The sequence below is a fragment of the Aythya fuligula genome, chromosome 15 (genome assembly GCF_009819795.1).
Source record: "Aythya fuligula isolate bAytFul2 chromosome 15, bAytFul2.pri, whole genome shotgun sequence".
NCBI lineage: Eukaryota > Metazoa > Chordata > Aves > Anseriformes > Anatidae > Aythya > Aythya fuligula.
In genome coordinates this window covers 10846268-10864648 of record NC_045573.1, presented here as the reverse complement: position 1 = coordinate 10864648, position 18381 = coordinate 10846268, and the positions used below count along the sequence as shown (strand labels likewise).

The following is an 18381-nucleotide window of genomic DNA, read 5'->3' as shown; positions in this document are numbered from 1 at the left end:
TGCTGCCTGTTTTCCCCCCTGCAGCCACATTGCTCTTGACATTGAGCTCTTTCAGGTGGGATTTTGACACAAGGCATGGTGGGCTCTTCCCAGGTTCTGGCTGTGTCTGTGCTGAGAGCCCTTTTGAGCAATGTACTCCCCTCCTGGTGGAGACCAGAAGGATGCTCATGGTAGGGAAGTATTTCAAGTTAGTTAGGTTTTTGCAAGTTAGTTAGGTTTTCAAGTTAGTTAGGTTTTTAGTTAGTTATTTCGGTTTTTGCAAGAGCTTCAGGATTTTGCTTCTGTCAGGAGCAAAACCGACCTGTCTGACTTTGCAAACTTTGAAGCTATTTGTAGACTTCCCACATGTTGTCAAAGGTCTCTCTCTGAGGTACACATCTCTGTAGCGCTGTATCCCTGCTCTGTGCAGGGGATGTCCTAGATTACTTCTCACCTACAAGTCTGACAGCTTTCAGAGCACTGTCACCAGCATCTGGACGTGCATTGCTGGCAGCTGCTGCTTGTGTTTCTGAGCTGTGTGAAGCTTTCTGCAGGACCTCGGCCATCCTTGGGAGAGCATGGATTTTCCTGAAAGTGGAAGTAGCCAGTAGCAGACGATTTCAGTTAAATCTTTAGAAAAAAGTGCCCAGACCTGCTATCCTGCAAAAGACCAGTTTGAGAGAGCTGTATACTCAGTCATCTGCTGTGGGGATTCCTGCTCCTCCTGGGAGCTGTTTTCACCAGTCCTTGCTGCTTGCCCTGCTGCCCCTTTAGGCAAGAGCTTATGGGGCTCTCACTTTCTCTCCTTGCAGGTCTTGCGGAACAGAGGAGTTTATGAAAATGTCAAATATGTTCAGCAGGAAAACTTTTGGATTGGCCCCAGCTCAGTGAGTGTCATCGGCTGGGACATTTGGTGGGCTGTCAGGGGGATACGTGCTACACTGACCTTTCTGGGGCCATGGGCAAGGAATTCCCTGGATTCTTGTTCTGGGCTCACTTCTTTGTGGCAAATACCGAGAAAAAGCCTGATGTGTGTTGAACATCATTATGCAGGTCTTGTCCCTGGCCCTGATGGGAGTTCCCCCCCCCAGCCTGCTCTGTCCTGATCAGTCCTTACCTGCACCTCGTTTGAGCTGAACTTTTCCATCTCTCTGCCAGGAGGCCCTGATCCACCTGGGGGCCAAGTTCTCACCATGCATGAGGCAGGACCAGCAAGTGCACAGCTTCATCAAGGCAAAACGGGAGAAGGAGAAGCACTCTGCTTGCTGTGTGCGAAACGACAAGTCGGGCTGCGTGCAGACCTCAGAGGAGGAGTGCTCAGTGAGTGTGGTGGTCCCATCCCTGCTGTTCCTGCAGGCTCAGGGCCATTTCTACTGATGCTTTCTCCCGCCCTGGGCTTCACAGTGACACCTCTCCTCTCCCCTCTCCTGCAGTCTACCCTGGCTGTCTGGGTGAAGTGGCCCCACCACCCCAGCACACCGATGCTGGCAGGAAGCAAGAGGCAGTTTGGGTCAGTTTGTCATCAGGACCCCAGGTAGGTCCTGTTGAGCCTAGCTGCTGACCTGGGCACACCAGGGCTGCTGTGACAGTAGAGTCAGAGGTCCCAGACTAGTTCTGTGATGGACAGGGCAGCAGCTAGTCTGGAGACCATGCGATGTGTGGGCTGTGATGCCCTTGCCTGCCCTGATGGCTGCAAGGGAGGCTGAGGCAGCTCCCTCCTCTGGAGCCTCCCAGGGTGTACTCATATTTGTGTTCCCCCCATCCCCATTGTTGGCTGCCCATCTACACCATGGTTCGTTCTGAGCTGTGGGCTCTTTTCTTGTCCCTCTCCTCCTCACCTGCTCCCCCAGCTCCCTGCACAGGCTCCCTCCCTGGGGGACAGCAGCGCTGTTCCCAGCACAACTCTCCCGCAAAGCCCTGGCAGCCACCAGGTGCCACAGCATACACTTGCCCTTGGTCACCATGGGCTGGTGCAGGGCTGAGACCAACTCAGTGCCCATCTCTGGGGTTGTGTCCACCTGGAAAGGAGCCAGGCAGCCTCCAGTTTGTTGCTGGGCAGTTTCCTGCTCTCTGACAGCTGCCTGTGTGCTGGAGCCATGACCTCTGCTCGCTGGAAGCGAGCTGTGGCTTCAATCAGCACAGCCTTGGCTGACCTGATATAATGCGTTACCGCCCTGCCAGGGACAGAGGGGACCTGTGGGAGGGTAGCCTGGGGTGCAAGGACAGCTTGGTGTACTGGGAAATGTCAATTCTGTGGTTGATCTTTGCTTTCTGTCGCTGCAGAGTGTGCGAGCAGCCAGCCTCAATGGAGCCGCACGAGTGGCCGGACGACATCACCAAATGGCCGGTGAGCATCGCTGGTGGCACAGGGCCTGTGCTGGCATCTGGCATTTCCACCCCACTGTTCAGAGCCACAGCACTGCTGTTGGAAGCAGTATCTGCTGCAGCCTCCTGCTCCTTGTCACAATCACCAGGTCAGGGCGGCAGTTGCTTTGTCAAGCCAAGGCTTGAAGCCCTCCAACTCCAAAGGTTTCCCCCGTACCAGCTAAAGTCCTGCCAGGGTAATAGGATGATGGAGACAGACTCAGTCTCGGAGCTGTCTTGGTTGCTTGGCAGGGAGGGGAGAAGGTGTTGATTTAGGCTCCAACAGCTCAGGCAGATGGGGTGTCAGGCACCATCTTGCTGTCAGAGGAAGGCCTCAGGAGGCTGTGTCTGTGGGACTGGCTTCTTCCCAAGTGGCTGTTTTGACCTTCCCCAGGCAGCAAGGAAAATCACGACTGTCTAACTGAAGCCTGTTGTCATTTTCCAGATATGCACAAAAAACAGTGCTGGAAATTATACAAACCACCTTCACATGGACTGTGTGATTACAGGCCGGCCCTGCTGCATTGGGACCAAAGGAAGGTAATGAGTTTTGCCTGTATGGAGAGGGGCTGGGTAGCAGGGTGAGAAACAGAGGTCCCTTTTGGGGTTGTAGACAAAGCCATTTGTCCTCCTTGGGCTTCCTGCATGCAGCCCAGAGCCCTGCTGGTAAGGGGAGCCCAACAGGGTCTTGCAGACAGAGCAGGACTCGGACAAGCGCAGGGTAACAGCCAGCCTGATTCTTTGGTGTGGCAGGGTATCTCGGGGTATCAAACTGATCCTGCAGTTTGGAAGGACTCAAAACCCTGGGAATTAAATATTTCTTTTGTGGAGTTCAGTGCTTTTCCTCGGGAATGGCCAGCGTGTTCCTAACAGGCTACATTGACCCAGCGTGGTGCCTCCGAGCATTCAAGGAGCTGTCAGGAAATGACTAACTCTGGGGTTTGCCAAGAAGGAAGATGTTCTTCCTCACGTTGCTTCTCAGCTGCTAGTTGCCTAGTGCTTGGGCATGGCTTTCCCTGCTGGGAAGAAAAATCAGCGCTGCCCCAAGGGGTTTCTCTGTCCCAAAAGTCACGGCAGGACACTCTTGGCTTAGCCCCTGCCTTTCTGCGCTGTCAGCGACTGGGGCACAGGACTCCTAAGCTCAAGAGACACAAATTCCACAACCCCCAGTGTTTCTTTCTCAGCTGTAAATAGCTCAGCTTTGGCACTTATTTTGGAACCCTTGTATGCAGGGCATTAATCTAGGGGGGGGAGGAAGCAGGGGGTGACTCAGACTTGTGTTTGGGAGAGGAGCAGGGGGAGAAGTGGCAGGTATGAAGAGTGGCACCTGACTGGAATGGGAATGCGTTAGTGCACCTGTTGCAGCGATGCTACAGCATGTCAAGGGCTGCATCAGTTCTCATAGACAGATTTGGGATGAGATGAGGAGGAGTGGGTGTCCAGGGACGACACTGTGTCTCCCATACATGACTGTGATGGTCATTTCTCATTTTGATTACTTGTCCTTCTTCCAGGTGTGAAATAACTTCCCGGGAGTATTGTGAATTTATGCGGGGCTATTTCCATGAGGAGGCAACGCTTTGCTCTCAGGTAAATGCAGGCTGGGGTTTTGTATGGGCACTCCTGTTCCCCTTAGCAACTTGGCAAGATTTGGGAGTGACTGTGGCAGTATGGGTGGGTATCTTGTGTTCTGCCCTTAGGCTGAGTCCCACTCTGAGCGCAGGGGAAGTTGCTGATCCAGAATGTAGTGGCAGAGCTAGCTGCATCTCTCCTTTTTGGGAGACCAGTTTAGAACTTGGGGCTGGTAGCCACAAAAACCCAGCACAGGACCACTGTAAAAGCAGCAGGTGAATTCAACCTCCCTGCTTCATGGGTGAGCAAAGGGGGATGTATATTGTGCATGTGTCGAGGTGATAAATTAGGGCCTAATTCTGCAATAAGTAATGGGTGGGGTCATGTGAATTGGTGTCGGAGATGAGAGTTGGGACTTGATATAGCAGGGAAGGGAAAGGTGAACCCCTTTTTCAGAGCTAGCTGCAGTCTCTGACTTTGGTAACTGGCTGTGCCAGGTGGTGCTGGTACACCTCATGACCCCTCTTTTGCTGCCCTAGGTTCACTGCATGGATGATGTCTGTGGACTCCTCCCTTTCCTAAATCCAGAAGTCCCTGACCAGTTCTACCGCCTCTGGCTCTCGCTTTTCCTGCATGCTGGGTAAACACAGGTGCAAAACTTCCAGTGCCTGGGTGGGGGAACCATGGGATTGCCACGAGGATTGTTCTAGTGCTTTCTTCCTTGGGGGACAGTGGGAGGCTGAGTTTTTGTGCCTGCTGAGGTTTGCCAGGCTGCGTTTGTTGGGAGGGATATTACAAGGAGTGGGCCAGATCAGACTTGGCGGAGAAGACAAATGAGCACATTGGGGAATTCAGTGGCTGCTGCTTCAGCTCCTGTACTCTGATTTTGGCAGGATCCTGCACTGCCTGGTTTCAGTCTGTTTCCAAATGACAATCCTGCGGGACCTAGAGAAGCTGGCAGGGTGGCATCGCATCTCTATCATCTACCTGCTCAGTGGCATCACGGGGAACCTTGCCAGTGCTATATTTCTACCCTACAGAGCAGAGGTGGGTCTCCTACAGGCTAGGGTCCTGGCAATTTGCCCTGAATACAAGTCTCTTCATACCTGTGCCTCTCCGGCAGAGAAACCAGAGCTGCACTTATCTCTGCAGCATGTGGATTGTGCAGATTTGTAGCTAGAAGTCGGCACCACACCATCACCTAGCTGCCAAGCAGTAACACCCCCCAGAGTACCCTGGGCTTTCCAAGTGACTGACCCGTTCTAGCTGTGGGGAGATGGCTGCCTCTTGCAGTGAACTGGGGGTGTCGACCAGATGATGAGGCCTGTGGTAGGCTGGGAATTAAGATCTGTAGCTGGTGCCAGAGACCCTCCACATGCAAGTGGCAGGTAGGAGAGGGTGTGGGCTAAGACCACAGCTTGCCTTTCCCACAGATGGTCCAGCGCTGTCCCTGACCACATTCCACAGCTGAAAAAGTCTAATGTGACCATCGGTTTCATGGGTTGGACCTGGAGGACCATCAATAAGGAAGAGTGCATGGTGGGTGAGGGAACCAAGGAGATGGCCTGTAAAGACCTCTCCACTCTGGTGACTCAAACCAGATTCACCCTCCTTAAAATGAAAATCTGTTCTGGCCATTGATGGCCTCACACCTACCTTGGTCCTCGTGTCAAACCAGGCCTTGAACCCCAGTGTCAGGATGAAGTCTCACGCTGCGGCATCTCTTTCCAAAGTAACATTGAACAAGGAGTTGGTTGAATGCTAAGTAACTAATGGCTGGAGCTGGCTGCAGAAGCCAGGCAAATGGCATGTGCCTGATGTTACTTCTAATGCTCTTCTTCTGCAGGTTGGCCCTGCAGGATCCCAGTTTGGGATTCTGGCCTGTCTCTTTGTGGAGCTCTTCCAGAGCTGGCAAATCCTGGCACGCCCATGGAGGGCCTTCTTCAAGCTGCTGGCTGTGGTGCTCTTTCTTTTTGCCTTTGGCCTCCTGCCTTGGATCGATAATTTTGCTCACATTTCAGGATTCATCAGTGGTTTCTTCCTCTCCTTTGCCTTCCTGCCCTACATTAGCTTTGGGAAGTTTGATTTATATAGGAAGCGATGCCAAATTATAGTTTTCCAGCTCATCTTCATTGCACTCTTCTCAGGACTTGTGATTCTATTCTACTTCTACCCCATCAAGTGTGAGTGGTGTGAGTTCCTTACTTGTATACCATTCACAGACAAATTCTGCGAGAAATACGACCTGGATGCACAGCTCCACTGAAAGGCAAAGACAGGCTTCTCGAGCAGGCACTGGAGATGGACTGTCTTTGCATTTGCTGTGCTAGTTCCATATGGACAAAGCTTCTAATCCAATGACACTTCTAACCCTGCCCGTTGTTAATTTAAACTGTCTCTTTAGCACTCGGCAGGCATGTTTTGCCTTATCTCAGAAGACTCTGAACAGAACGTTTGTGCCTTGTTCAATTGTATTGAACCTTTTCTGCTGCCATTATTTTTATTACACTAGTTTCAATACTACATTTTTAACCAGAATTATTTACTACTGCTGAGGTGGTGATTAAATGGAAAGGTAGCGTTTTAGCTACTGTTAATTGTTTTGCATAGTCTGTGGCTATGTTTGTTGCTTTATTTCACCAGTGTTGTTTCATACACCAGTAGGACGCATGCTTTTCTGGCACCCAAAATACCCAGACAGATTTGCTAATGGAAATCACAGAATCAGAAAGGTTGGAAAAGACCTTCACCATCATCTGGTCCAACCATCCCCTAATAATAGTGTCACCTACTTAACCATGTCCCTAAGCACCACGTCCAACCTTTCCCTAGACCCCCTCAGGGACGGTGACTCTGCCACCCTCCGGGGGCAACTCCTTCTGATGCCTGACTGCTCTTTCTGAGAAGAAAAGAAGAAAAGTCGTCATTGCCAACCTAAACTGCCCCTGGTGCAACTTGAGGCCGTTCCCCCTAGCTCTATTGCTAGTCACCTGCGAGAAGACACCGACCCCCAGTTCCCTACTACCTTTCAGGTAGTTGTAGAAAGCATTAAGGAGAGAAATAAGGGCTTTAAACGCTTTAGAAAACTAGTCTCTCTTTAATCACAGTGCATACAACTCAGAGGAAAACATTTTGAACAGTGACTGCAAAAACACGTAGGAATTTATATTCAACTGGAGTTTGCTTCTCTGGGAAATGGTACAATATCTTTTCCTCTAGGAGAGTGCTGGATCTAGTGCCTGGTCGTGGTAGAGCTGGATTCTCTGCTCTCTCTGTTAAAGAAAGAACGTATTTGAAAGTGGCGGTAATAACTACATGATGGGCTCTCTTAAATGCACAGTACTAGAAGAATCAAGTGCTGCTATAGGTAACTGCTGGGTGTGGGCACCATGGGGTAGACGGATCTCTTCTGTCATGGCACACACTTCACTACACTGGATGCCACAGATGCGGTAGCACTGAAGGAGGGAAAAAGCTACTGTGGTCACAAAGTGACAGTTTCTAACCCAGCCAGCTGGAGCCACAAATCAAAGAAGTGTTTCAAAAAACTGCACTTACCACTGCTTTTTGGTGACTGTTTTTAGGTGATGAGGGGAGACAGACAATTTTAAACATGCTAAGTTTGGGATTCTTGACCACCCCTTGTGTTTGTGTGCATCACTGCATCACAGTACCACAACTACGCTGTATACTTGGGCTACATACAGGTAAATATACACGCTTTCTGTAGTCTTAAGTGCATCAGTTGCACAAAAATACTACAGCCAAAAGTTGCCTAGTGCCTTCTGAAAACAACTCAGCTCAACTCAAGATTTCCATAAACTGAGAAAATTGAGAAACAAAAGCTACATGGCACATAAGCAGAGGTGCCTTTTGATAACTCCTTCTAACTCACAGTAATTGAGGAAAATGGCTCAAAATACACCCAATGTGGAACAACAGCAACATTTACTTGTGTTTGTGTATATGCACCCGTGGGACACTTCTGCTAACTGCAGGTGCTCTGAAGGATACAGGAGCATTAGGAGCAGGTGGAAGAAGAGTCACTTGGGTATAATGAGACTCACAGGAGGATCAAATGAACTGGATGGTGGCAGTCACCTGTAACACAGAGACCTCTTCCTAGGCATTAGTTAACAACCTGCCACATCTGTGACAGTGATTTCCAGAGATTGATCAAGTCTAAAAAAAAAAAAAAAAAAAAAAAAAAAAAAAAAAGGCATGGTCCCAGAAGCAGTCATGAGAGCAAACAAAGGACTACTGTATTTAAGGATTCTCAAGACACTGGGGGAGCAGAGACTACCATGTAATGTAGGGGTTAGAGATGCACCATTGCTAGCACTTAGGTATTGCTTCTGCTGGTCCTGATGTGGTTTGTTAACCAAAGTAGCTGAATCATCATTCCCTGCCCTAAAAGAAGCACAAGCAACACAATGAGAATGTGGAAATGGACCAGAGCCAGGGTGTGAGCCTAATGTAGCCATGGACATTCGGGAATGCTCTGCTGTACAGTGGAGAGCAGCACCACAAGCTGCTGTAAGTGAATGCTAAGGCCCTGGGAAGACAAAGCTGAAGAACTGGTAGCTTGTAATGGATATTCAGGACTTACCTGACAGGTTACTTTCGAAGTTTCTTAATGAAGCTGACCTCATCCCGGTTTCTGATGCCATACCTGAACAGAGAGGTGTGCTGTTACATGCCGGTTCTCTGGAAACCACAAACTTTGAAATCCTATAGCCTCCTTTTCCCAAGGGAAGATGGACTCCTAATGTGCTCTACTGCAGGACAGTTTAAAATTCTCACCTGCATAGGCTGAACAGGATCTGATTACCTGCCTTTTTTACTGCAACACCTTCTCAACATAATGTCTGTCACCCATGGCTCAGTCTTTCAAGGACAGCTTTGATTAGGTAGGGCTGTCTTTCTAGGGACTCTCATTCCTGCTGAGTTTGTAATACTTCAGACAAGCTTTTCTTGCTGGTGTGCATGAGGGCTGATATAACCAGCACTTGCTCTATGCAGCAGCTAGAGTACACAGAAGTACCTCCTGCCTCCTTGCCCTGAGAACAGGCATAGCAGTGGTTTGTCAGTGTTGTTACAAGGATTGTCTCTGATGTGTGGCTGAGCAGGCTTGCCATTCTTTCAACCCCTCCCCATGCCCTTCTACCTTAGCAGCTCTGCCACGCTCTGTGAGGGGGTCTGAGCACTGGCACAGGTTGCCCAGAGAGGTTGTGGAGCCTCTGCTCTTGGAGGTACTCAGAACCCTGCTGGATGCAGCACTGAGCCACCTGCTCTGGGTTACCATGCTTAAGCAGAGGGTTGGACTGGATGACCTTCAGAGGTCCCTCACCCCATTCTGTGCCTTCAAAAGCTCCATCTGATTTCCTTTAGTGTTTAGCTGTTCTGCAGAGTTTAGTGTGCCTGGGCCAGGGACAATGTTTGCCTGCCTTTGTCATCCAAATTGGACAAACACCCTCATCACAGAAAAGTCGTGGCTGAAGAATTACCCAAGGCTTTCCTGCCATGCACCTGTCCTCTGCTGGGGCCGTGTCCCACCTGCGTGAAGCTCTGCTCCCACATTTTGGGGAACCTGGCCGAGCTGTGGCACAGAGGTGCACACCAATCCCCCCCAGTGCTCACGCCTCGAGTACAGCCCGACTATCTGGGCCCACCCAGCCCTATAGATGCCAGAAGCGCCTCACTCACTCTCTCAGCTTCTTTCTATCATCTGCCAGTTTCTCTCCAGCATAGGTGAGGTGGTACGTCCTCCATATGTACTTCCTGGGGAGAAAAAAACAAAACAAAAAAGGTTCAGCGGGAGCCCCGCGGGCGATCGGGGCAGGGCTGAGGCGCGGGGCGCCGCTCACCAGCTGAGGTGCTGGGCGCCGCCCTGCCGCGCCTGCCGCAGCTGGACGTGTCTCCGCAGCGCCTTCTTCAGCTCCAGCACGGTCGCGTTCTGCACCACCACCACGGCTGCGGAGGGGACAGCCCCGTCAGCGCCCCTTCGGCCCACAAACACCCCCCCCCACACACAGCCCGGCCCCTGACGCACGCATGGTCTCGCCGTCCGCCTTGCAGACCCGCACCGTCATGGCCTGCCCGTACTCCAGCGCCACCTGCGAGCCGATCTCCTCCGGCGTCACCTGCGGGGGGACGAGCGGGCGGCGGGGGGCCCTCAGGTCAACCGCGCCGCTCCCTCGTCCCGTCCCGTCCCCCTCTGAGCCCTCCCCAGCCCCGGCCCCACCTGCGGGGGGAGGTCGCAGAGCAGCGGGTCCTGCACCAGCCGCGCCAGCGCCGCCTGGAAGAGCTCCAGCACCTCGGCGTGCGCCAGCTCCTCCTCGGCCTCCGCCATCGCTGAGGCGGAAGGGGCGGCGCGAGGCGCGGGGCCGGCGATGTTGCTGTTCTGCCCGGCCTGCGGCAACGTGCTGGTGGCCGAGGAGGGGCCGCGCTGCCACCGCTTCGCCTGCACCACCTGCCCCTACGTGCGCAATGTGACGCGGAAGGTGCCGGGGGACGAGGGGGGACCGGGGGGATAAAGGGGAAAGGTGGGGAGGGGGGGGGTGGCCGCGGTCGGCCCGGACCCCGCTGACCGGCGGCGGCCCGCAGGTGACGAGCAGGAAATACCCGCAGCTGAAGGAGGTGGACGATGTCCTGGGCGGCGCCGCGGCCTGGGAGAACGTGGATTCCACCGCAGGTAGGGGCCGTGAGGGGGGGAGCGGGGCCGGGCCGGGCCGGGCCTCGCCTCCCCTCACGGCCCCGCGCCCCCCGCCCCGCAGAGCCGTGCCCCAAGTGCGAGCACCCCCGCGCCTACTTCATGCAGATCCAGACGCGCTCGGCCGACGAGCCCATGACCACCTTCTACAAGTGCTGCAGCCCCCAGTGCGGCCACCGCTGGAGGGACTGAGCCCCCCCCGCCCCCCGGGGCCGGCCCGAGCTGAGGGGGCCCCGGCCTGGGCCTGCCCCGGGGCCCCCTGCTCGTGGTGCCGGGGCCGGGCTGGCGGCGGCCGCCCTCGCAATAAAGCTGGCGGTGAGTGGAAATCTGGGCGTCGTGTGGTGCTTTGAAAGCCGCTGAGGGTGAGGCTGCCGTGGAGGACTAAAAGAGAAGAGGCTGAGACAGTGCCACGGTGAGAAATCGGTGTTTAAGAGGTAACTGTGGTTAGCTGAAGCTCTCTGAGAATACTCGGCAAAGGTTAGGCCAGGTTCAGGTGCTATGGAACCAACCCCCACACACAAAGCAAAGGTAAAATGTTACCCCTGGAGCCTTAAGGGGAGAAAAAAATAAGAGAGGCCTTTTTCCCCCCATGGGCAAACCAGAGAAGTTCTGTTTGAAATCTTGCAAAAGCTAGGAAGGATGCATGGAGCCCTTTGGACAGTTAGAGGCCTGGCTTGGCTTTTTCAGGAATTTCTTTCAGAGCAATTATTGGAAAAACACAGTAGGATCAAATATTACCTTCAGCTTAAGATTTATTCTCAGCTTAAATGTATTCAAAAGTAAAAATAACTTAAAAAAAAACTGCTTTCTTAAAACAAAACATGATGGAGTGGAAGTTATATAGCGTTTAATCTGCATTCACGCCTGTTCTTAAGTTTAGATCTTTTCTACGTTTTATTATCTTTTATCTATTATACGTGGATAATCTGCACCCATTTATTCCAGTTAACTTCACAGGGGAACACTCTTCCCAGCCTGAGAGTACAGTCTATGGTAGGCTCAAAGTATGTTGTTGGGGTTTCACTCAGTTTGGGATTGTTTATTTGTTCTTCTATGACTGGCTTAGAGAAGAGAGACACCATCGATGGCTTTTTCAGGTGAAATCGTCTGATGCAACCAAGAGCTTCAAGACCCTGCAGAAAAGTTCACATATTTTAGCTTAAGCAGTTGCAGAAATAAACTGAACAACCCACCCACCCCCTCAAATGCTATTCTACATTTAGTGTTCCCAGAAACATGAGGCAATTTATACCGAGTGGTTTCACTTCCAGCCCACAGGAGGACACAGTGATGGCAAAGGGCATGGCAAAGATTACTGCACACCAAAGAAAGTTCAAATAGCTGGATATATCCTCATTTGTCATTTTGCTCATCAGCTACTGTATCTCTTGAGGATAAAAGCCTTTCAGTGTAGCAGTTGATGTCTGATTAGTAAGAACACACTTTCAGTGACAGCTCTGAGTTACACGTTGGAGCTGGTATAAATGTACCAGGATTCTGAGTCAGCACCTGTTAATGGGTAGGCATTTGCTCCCACAGCAACACCCAACAAGGCAGTCTGTGTGCTGTATGTGCTGAAAATACCTGCTGCATATTCAGGGATCTTACACAGGGAAGCATTCAGATCTACTGGCACTTGGTATAAGACTACAGATAGAATATATATAGCTCTGTATAGGATTTCAAAACCAGTTCTCACCAGATTTATTATTAATCAAGTTGTCACCCATTTTGCTGGGACTTCAAGCGAAGTAGGTGCTGACTCTTACTGCAGAAGCTTAACCTAACAGGTTGACACAGCTGATGGTTCACATACCTGCAGTATCTCCAAGACAGCAACAGGCTGCAGGACCCCCATATAATGCTGCAGCAGCAGGTCTTCTGTTATGCCTGGTTTTGTCATGATGTGATAGAGCACAGCTTCCATCATTCCCTTACATACAGGTTTATTTAGATTCCCATCCACAATCCTCCATGGTCTCCCGATGAAGCAGACGTTCTCACAGGCCCTGCAAAAGACAGTTCAAGTTCAGCTCTGCCAGCTGCTACTTTGAATGTAAACTGCTGGCTGCATCACAATGCCTCTTCCATCCCCCTATACTGGCAGCCAAGGCAAAATGCTTGCAGGTTTATCTTTATCTCCTGATTGTGTGCAATTGTAACCAACCCTGTCCTTAGTTCTTACTAGGTTTTCCCAAAAAGAATTATTCTAGCTAGATTTCCTATCATCATAACTTCTATGTAACAGTGACTGGCCCCAAAGTGAACACAATGTTCAATGTGCAGTCTCACCAGCGCTGCTTGCAAGGGGACAGTCACTTCCCTAGCCCTGTTAGGTAACAGTCTGTGCTATTTCTAATAGAAACCAGGATGCTGTTGGGCTCCTGGGCACACTGCTGGCTCACATTCGGCTAGCTGGAGGTCAAACAGCAGCCCCCAGGTCCTTTTCTGCTGGGCATCTTTCCAGCCACTCTTTCCCCCCACATGTACCCACTGCATGGGGTTGTTGTAACCCAAGTGCAGGACCCAGCACATCACTGATGATCAGCAAAGTTTTGCTTCACCTGTTTGCATTACTTCTATTATCCTCCAAAAGTTGCCAAAGACTTGCTTTGATCTGCAACATACAGCAATGGTACTCAGCCAGGAAACCGAATTGCTCATTTTTAGCATTTTGGATGCAAAGGCTGGACCCTGCATTGTAATTCACACTTTCCATATTGCAGAGTTTCTCTATGCCTTTCCTGGCCATGCAGAAGCTGAGAGTCACTGACACTGGACTTGTGAATTAAAATTCCTGTTGTTCCTCTGATATTGGGGAGCACACATATGAACACATCAACAACATTAACAAGAACAATGGAGGAAAACATGGGGCTCATCTTCAGTCCTCTCAACCCACCAGAACATAAAACTAAGGTCTCCAAAGCATTTGCTTTCAGAAGTTATTTTGGTAACGATAACTTCAGCTGTTCTGCAGATATCTCTGTTACTCACCTGTCCTTAGCTGCCTGGGATAAGTCTGTCATAGAACAGTCTGAAAATAAAACAAACACATAGTTTTTAAGTTAATTAGCCCAAACTTTATATAGTAGAAGGAAAGTAAAAGGCAGCTAAGCTGTAAAAGGCAATGGCTTATGCTAGAAAATAACAATCAAACTAAGTGGTGTGTTGTTCTTTGTTGCATGGGGAGTACCACGATTCCGCTCTGCCTTTATCTGCCTGCAGCACAGCCCTTGTTCCACACTTGTTCTCACAACCACATCTGTCTGCTCCAGCCACACTTCTTGTGGTTTTATTCCAAAATCATAGCAAGAAGTTTTATCACTAAAAGTCTTATTACATGGCTGAACAACAGACAATTCTATGTGCTGAAAGAACCAAGTTTCACCCTATGCAGGGTCTCAGCTTGCAAGTGCTCACATGGGTTTGGGTTTGTTTAATTTTATGCTGCTGGTAGTCATACTGAAGTTGATCAGCTGTCTGAGTAACTGTACTTAGGATTTGAGAATGCAAACTCAAGATTTCAGCATGGTTTACCTACAAAATGAAGGTTGTCACTGCAACTTCCATGAGCTGTTATGGCATGGGTTTTAATTACACAGTTACTTAGTGTACATACCTCTACCACACCCAGAGGCTAACAGCTTTGGCATAAGCACATGTAAACCCTTCAGCTGTGCTTCATCAGTTAGGCCGCTAAGAACTCTGCACTTGGTTGCAGCTACAATTTTACCCTTCCTATGTTAAAAGCAGTAGAAGTTAAATCCAAAATATCATTTTAGCAGTTCTTAACATGAAACTACTGAAGTCTTACGCTACTTAGACAGCCCAGAGTCTATTTCTTGCAAGAAAGCTCCAATTAAACAATAGTCAACTCCCAGACCCTATGGATCAATCTGCACTGATTCATATGGCAGGCTGCAACTGTAAATGCAGGTTAAGGGCAGATTTTGGCAAAATGCCACAAAGACTGTTAGCTTGTGATTCAATCTGAAATGAGAGCTGGTAGAAACAAAAACAAAAGAACCTCTGCCATCAACCTACTCAATGTAAATCCTGGCAAGGACTACTAGCTATTAAAAAAAGAAAACTGGAAATAAAAAGGACAGGAAAATGGAGTCAGATTGGGTCACAAAAGAGGCTATTAATCTTCACTGGCACGTCCTGCATTCTGGTGAATGGTTTAATGACTTCACAGCTTTCAGTCACAGGCATTCTAGTTAAAGGTACACCATAGTGCTGTGTTTTCTAGATTTAAAAATGTCTCATCTTTGGAGTGAAGCCAGAGATGAGAAACTTCAGATCTAAATATATCATTGGAGAACATTAAGACACTGATTGTCTTGCTCTACTCTGCACTGGTGCAGCCTCACCTTGACTACTGTGTGGAGTTCTGGGCACCACAGTACAAAAAGGATGTGAAACTGTTGGAGAGTGTCCAGAGGAGGGTGATGAAGATGGTGAAGGCACTAGAGGGGAAGATGTATGAGGAGCAGCTGAGGGCACTGGGCCTGTACAGCCTGGAAAAGAGGAGGCTGAGGGGAGACCTCATCGTGGTCTACAGCTTCCTCTTGAGGGGGAGTGGAGGGGCAAGCACCGATCTATTCTCTTCAGTTACCAGTGATAGGACCCGAGGGAATGGAGTCAAGCTGCAACAGGGGAGGTTCAGGCTGGATATCAGGAAGAGGCTCTTCACGGGGACTCCTCAGGGATGTAGTCACTGCACCAAGCCTGTCAGAGTTTAAGAAGCGTTTGGACTGTGCTCTTAGTCACATGGTCTAAAATTTTGGGTGGACTTTTGGGTGCCAGGAGTTGGACTTGATGATCCTTACAGGTTCCTTCCAACTTGGGATATTCTATGATTCTAAGGAAATGGGTTTCTAAGGAAAGCACATTTCTGGACTAGGCATGAACATTCCAGGCACAGGCACAGAAAGTAATCTGTCACATATCTGAAACCTCCAATACCTTTCAGATCAACTAGCACAGTGCCCCTTTGTGAGAAATGAAAACTTCTCTTAGTGGGTATGGCTTCATAAAGGATTAAGGGTTTGCTTATAAAATGGAGCTACCTGTTTGGGATCAGATGACAACGAGCCAGCCTCTATTTCGTGGATGTAGAGCACTCCTACATACCTTTAGAGGCCTCTGGGTTCTCCTGCAAATGGGAAACATCATCACACTGCTCTTTGGCTGAGTGTTCAAGGCTAGGGGTAAGCTTGTTGTGGTCAGTGCTGAAATCATCATTTTCTACTTCCAGCTCTTTGTCCTCAGAACAAGGTTTGTCTTGATCCTTGTATGCATCCACATTCACAGTGTCTGGAGCACACAGTGGGTGTTCAGCTGTATGTTCTGATTGTCCCCCCAGGGAGCTTGATTCCCCGTCCGTAATCAAAGGGTTCTTCATGGTAATAGGATCAGTAACATCTGCATCAAAGTTACTTGCATTTGCACTTTTCAAAGCACTCTGTGAATCCTGGCAGAGTTGGTTACCATCTTGAAGGACATCATTTTGAGTCTTGCATCTCTTTTTTGGGGGTTCTTCATCACAGAGATTTTTTGTGTCTGTTTCCAGCTGTTCCTCCTCTTGTGAACATTCCTCTCCTTTCTTTGGTCCTGACAGCAGGCAATCCTGTTGTACATCTGAGAGAGCAGTGTCTGCACCTTGCTGACCAGAATCATCTGGTTTATTTATCAGACATACTGAATGTAATAGCCATGGCTTGGCAAATATAATTGCAACCAGTCGTACAGTATAGCCTCCTACTTCTAAAACCTGCTGCATTTCAATGAGGTCCTATGAAAAAAAAAAAAAAAAAAAAAGATCTCAGGAGCTTACAATGGAAAAAAAGGCATTATAACTAAGTATCATGGAATCGTCATATTTAAGTAGCAGCAAAGAGGGAGAGCTTAGTAGGTTATTCAATTTCCTGTCCTGTTGCGCTTAAGTTGAAAAGATGTTCTGTACCTTACACTTCTCTGAAATTGCAAACCAAGACATTTTTGTTCAGCTTAAATTAAGTTAAACTGTAACTGGGAAAGAGTACTTTGCTTCCAGAGGTGAATGTTGACACCTCTAAGTTTCTGAAAAAGTTAATTCCTATCTTTGATTAAATGCTGCTTTAGATTTTGGCCTTACTATGAGACAAGATTTCTATCATGCTATTGGTATGTTATCTCTTGCCTAATACAAATAGCTTTGTTCAATTTATATTGCTTCATACCATCTGGAAGATTGTTCTATTCAAGGGGAATTCTAGGCATGCAGACATTAATGTATGGAAAACAGCTGGCAGTTAAACCACCTGAATGTACTGCTGCAAGTTCCTGGTGCGAGCAGGTTCCACCTCTTCATAGCTGCAGAAACGTTTGCCCAGGTCAGCTGTGCAAATCCCGAAGTGGGAAGTGGCTTCTATTGCATTACGGATCTCCAAAACAGCAGCTGTGTCTCCGGGAGTATAGCCATAGCATTCTGTACACTCACGAAGGAACTGATCAATATCATACTTTTCGTCTTGGACTTTTATCAGTCTAGTAAAAGTTTCAGGAAGGCAGGAGACTCCCACAGCTGTGTTATCAAGCACAGAAGAAACTGCAAAGCAAATAAAAAACAAGTGTATAAGCTGTGATGTATTGTTATTACACAGTGCACTATGGAAAGATAAATATTCTGAGACAGACAGATTAGAGGTGTTCTAGACAATTCCAATTAAAAACAGAGCTCAGCTTTCCATGTTCATTACTGCAGCTTCCTTTTTCCTTTCTGCCTTACATATTTGTGTCTGAAAAGGCCTGTAGATGTACAGCAAGCTGGTTGGAAAGGGCCTGTTCTCTTAGCAAAGGGAAGTATCACTGGAAGACAGTGTAGACTTTCTGGAATTCTCTTACACTGGGCCACCTAAACTTAATTAACTAGTTAATTAACTCAGTTAATTAGTTAATTAAGTTAACCTCATTAATTAGTTAGCCCAGCTCTCCAGCCTGTCCAGGTCTCTCTCACACTGAAAGATCTGTGGCAGCAAGCTATTAGCCAAACAATGGCATAAACTGCGAGTTCCCAGTGTTTTAGTACAATCAGTATAACAAGCATCTCTGTTTGGGGACAGGTCTGTCACTGCACCAAAACTCACCCCCCACTGTTATAAGTATTCAGAAGCTGAAGCAGCACAAAACCGTTTTTCAGTCTCGGATGGTTAGGTGGCAGTTTTGGCAGACCTCTTATCTGCTCCCTGCCCTTTTATCTGCAGGTTTCCTTTACATCATGCACTGACAGACACTTACATGACAGCTGCACTTCATTGACAGCCAAGGAAAAATAAGAACTGTAATGAGCTGTTAGCTGAGCAGAGCTGCAGGGCATGTGTGGTAGCAGAGATATGAGAAATAATTTATATTTTACCTCTATCACAATAACAATAGGAATGGGCAGGGACAGCACTAGCCCTTCCCACTAAGAGCTAAACAGCTACAGGCTTTCCTGGATACATTTGCATTACAGCAGAAAGGAAGACCTTCAGGAAGGAAGAGTGCCGATAAATTGCAAATATTCAAGCTCTAAATGTTATCAACAAGTTTAATTACTGTAGCTAAAAGGCCAGAGATTGAACACCACTATTTCAGTCACTTGCAACAGACAAGTAAAAGTGAATTTCCATTCAAGGAGCTCTGAAAGATTTTTTTTTCCTCTTTACAGAAAAGAAACCCTGGGTGTAAGGTAGCATGGTACTTTAAGTTACTGGGGGGAAAGACAA

General features: G+C 48.8%; 4 protein-coding genes across 9 annotated transcripts in view; 2 read left to right on the top strand and 2 right to left on the bottom strand.

The window, feature by feature from the left end:
- RHBDF1 (rhomboid 5 homolog 1) overlaps positions 1 to 6525 on the top strand; it is a 36481-nt gene extending 29956 nt beyond the window's left edge. For all 3 annotated transcript variants that reach the window (XM_032197356.1, XM_032197357.1, XM_032197358.1), the window contains exons 10-18: positions 792 to 866; positions 1138 to 1299; positions 1413 to 1513; positions 2263 to 2326; positions 2789 to 2883; positions 3858 to 3933; positions 4455 to 4555; positions 4809 to 4962; positions 5762 to 6525. In XM_032197356.1, the coding sequence (XP_032053247.1) occupies positions 792 to 866; positions 1138 to 1299; positions 1413 to 1513; positions 2263 to 2326; positions 2789 to 2883; positions 3858 to 3933; positions 4455 to 4555; positions 4809 to 4962; positions 5762 to 6181 (1248 nt within the window). In that variant the 3' untranslated portion in view covers positions 6182 to 6525. The remainder of the gene's footprint in view (positions 1 to 791; positions 867 to 1137; positions 1300 to 1412; positions 1514 to 2262; positions 2327 to 2788; positions 2884 to 3857; positions 3934 to 4454; positions 4556 to 4808; positions 4963 to 5761) is intronic.
- Positions 6526 to 6988: 463 nt separating this feature from the next.
- SNRNP25 (small nuclear ribonucleoprotein U11/U12 subunit 25) lies at positions 6989 to 10275 on the bottom strand. Of its 3 annotated transcripts, none has more exons than XM_032197359.1 (6): positions 10160 to 10275; positions 9968 to 10058; positions 9783 to 9888; positions 9622 to 9696; positions 8525 to 8587; positions 6989 to 7187 (listed from the first exon to the last, which is right to left on the bottom strand). In XM_032197359.1, the coding sequence occupies exons 1-5, from the start codon at positions 10265 to 10267 to the stop codon at positions 8533 to 8535; spliced, it is 435 nt and encodes a 144-aa protein (XP_032053250.1). In that variant the 5' UTR covers positions 10268 to 10275; the 3' UTR covers positions 6989 to 7187; positions 8525 to 8532. The 3 variants fall into 3 exon arrangements, with proteins under 3 accessions (XP_032053250.1, XP_032053252.1, XP_032053251.1); XM_032197361.1 differs by lacking the exon at positions 6989 to 7187 and adding an exon at positions 8033 to 8097; XM_032197360.1 differs by lacking the exon at positions 6989 to 7187 and adding an exon at positions 8140 to 8325.
- On the top strand, positions 10244 to 10953 carry POLR3K (RNA polymerase III subunit K). Its single transcript, XM_032197363.1, has 3 exons — positions 10244 to 10418; positions 10522 to 10609; positions 10692 to 10953. Exons 1-3 carry the CDS (start codon positions 10308 to 10310, stop codon positions 10817 to 10819), a joined length of 327 nt encoding a protein of 108 aa, XP_032053254.1. The 5' UTR covers positions 10244 to 10307; the 3' UTR covers positions 10820 to 10953.
- Positions 10954 to 11354: 401 nt separating this feature from the next.
- Positions 11355 to 18381, bottom strand: part of GTF3C1 (general transcription factor IIIC subunit 1) — a 41744-nt gene continuing 34717 nt past the window's right edge. For both annotated transcript variants that reach the window (XM_032197349.1, XM_032197350.1), the window contains exons 33-37: positions 16936 to 17222; positions 15767 to 16427; positions 13625 to 13664; positions 12444 to 12636; positions 11355 to 11760 (exon numbers count right to left, since the gene is read on the bottom strand). In XM_032197349.1, the coding sequence (XP_032053240.1) occupies positions 11539 to 11760; positions 12444 to 12636; positions 13625 to 13664; positions 15767 to 16427; positions 16936 to 17222 (1403 nt within the window). In that variant the 3' untranslated portion in view covers positions 11355 to 11538. The remainder of the gene's footprint in view (positions 11761 to 12443; positions 12637 to 13624; positions 13665 to 15766; positions 16428 to 16935; positions 17223 to 18381) is intronic.

Bases quoted from the DNA above. Each gene is read 5' to 3' on its own strand.
- SNRNP25 (XM_032197359.1), bottom strand. From the start codon at position 10,267: ATGGCGGAGGCCGAGGAGGAGCTGGCGCACGCCGAGGTGCTGGAGCTC. The intron at 10,059-10,159 runs GTGGGGCCGGGG...GTCCCCCCGCAG, and splicing joins TCTGCGACCTCCCCCCGCAG to GTGACGCCGGAGGAGATCGG. The intron at 9,697-9,782 runs GTGAGCGGCGCC...TTTTCTCCCCAG, and splicing joins GGCGCCCAGCACCTCAGCTG to GAAGTACATATGGAGGACGT.
- POLR3K (XM_032197363.1), top strand. From the start codon at position 10,308: ATGTTGCTGTTCTGCCCGGCCTGCGGCAACGTGCTGGTGGCCGAGGAG. The intron at 10,419-10,521 runs GTGCCGGGGGAC...GGCGGCCCGCAG, and splicing joins TGCGCAATGTGACGCGGAAG to GTGACGAGCAGGAAATACCC. The intron at 10,610-10,691 runs GTAGGGGCCGTG...CCCGCCCCGCAG, and splicing joins GAACGTGGATTCCACCGCAG to AGCCGTGCCCCAAGTGCGAG.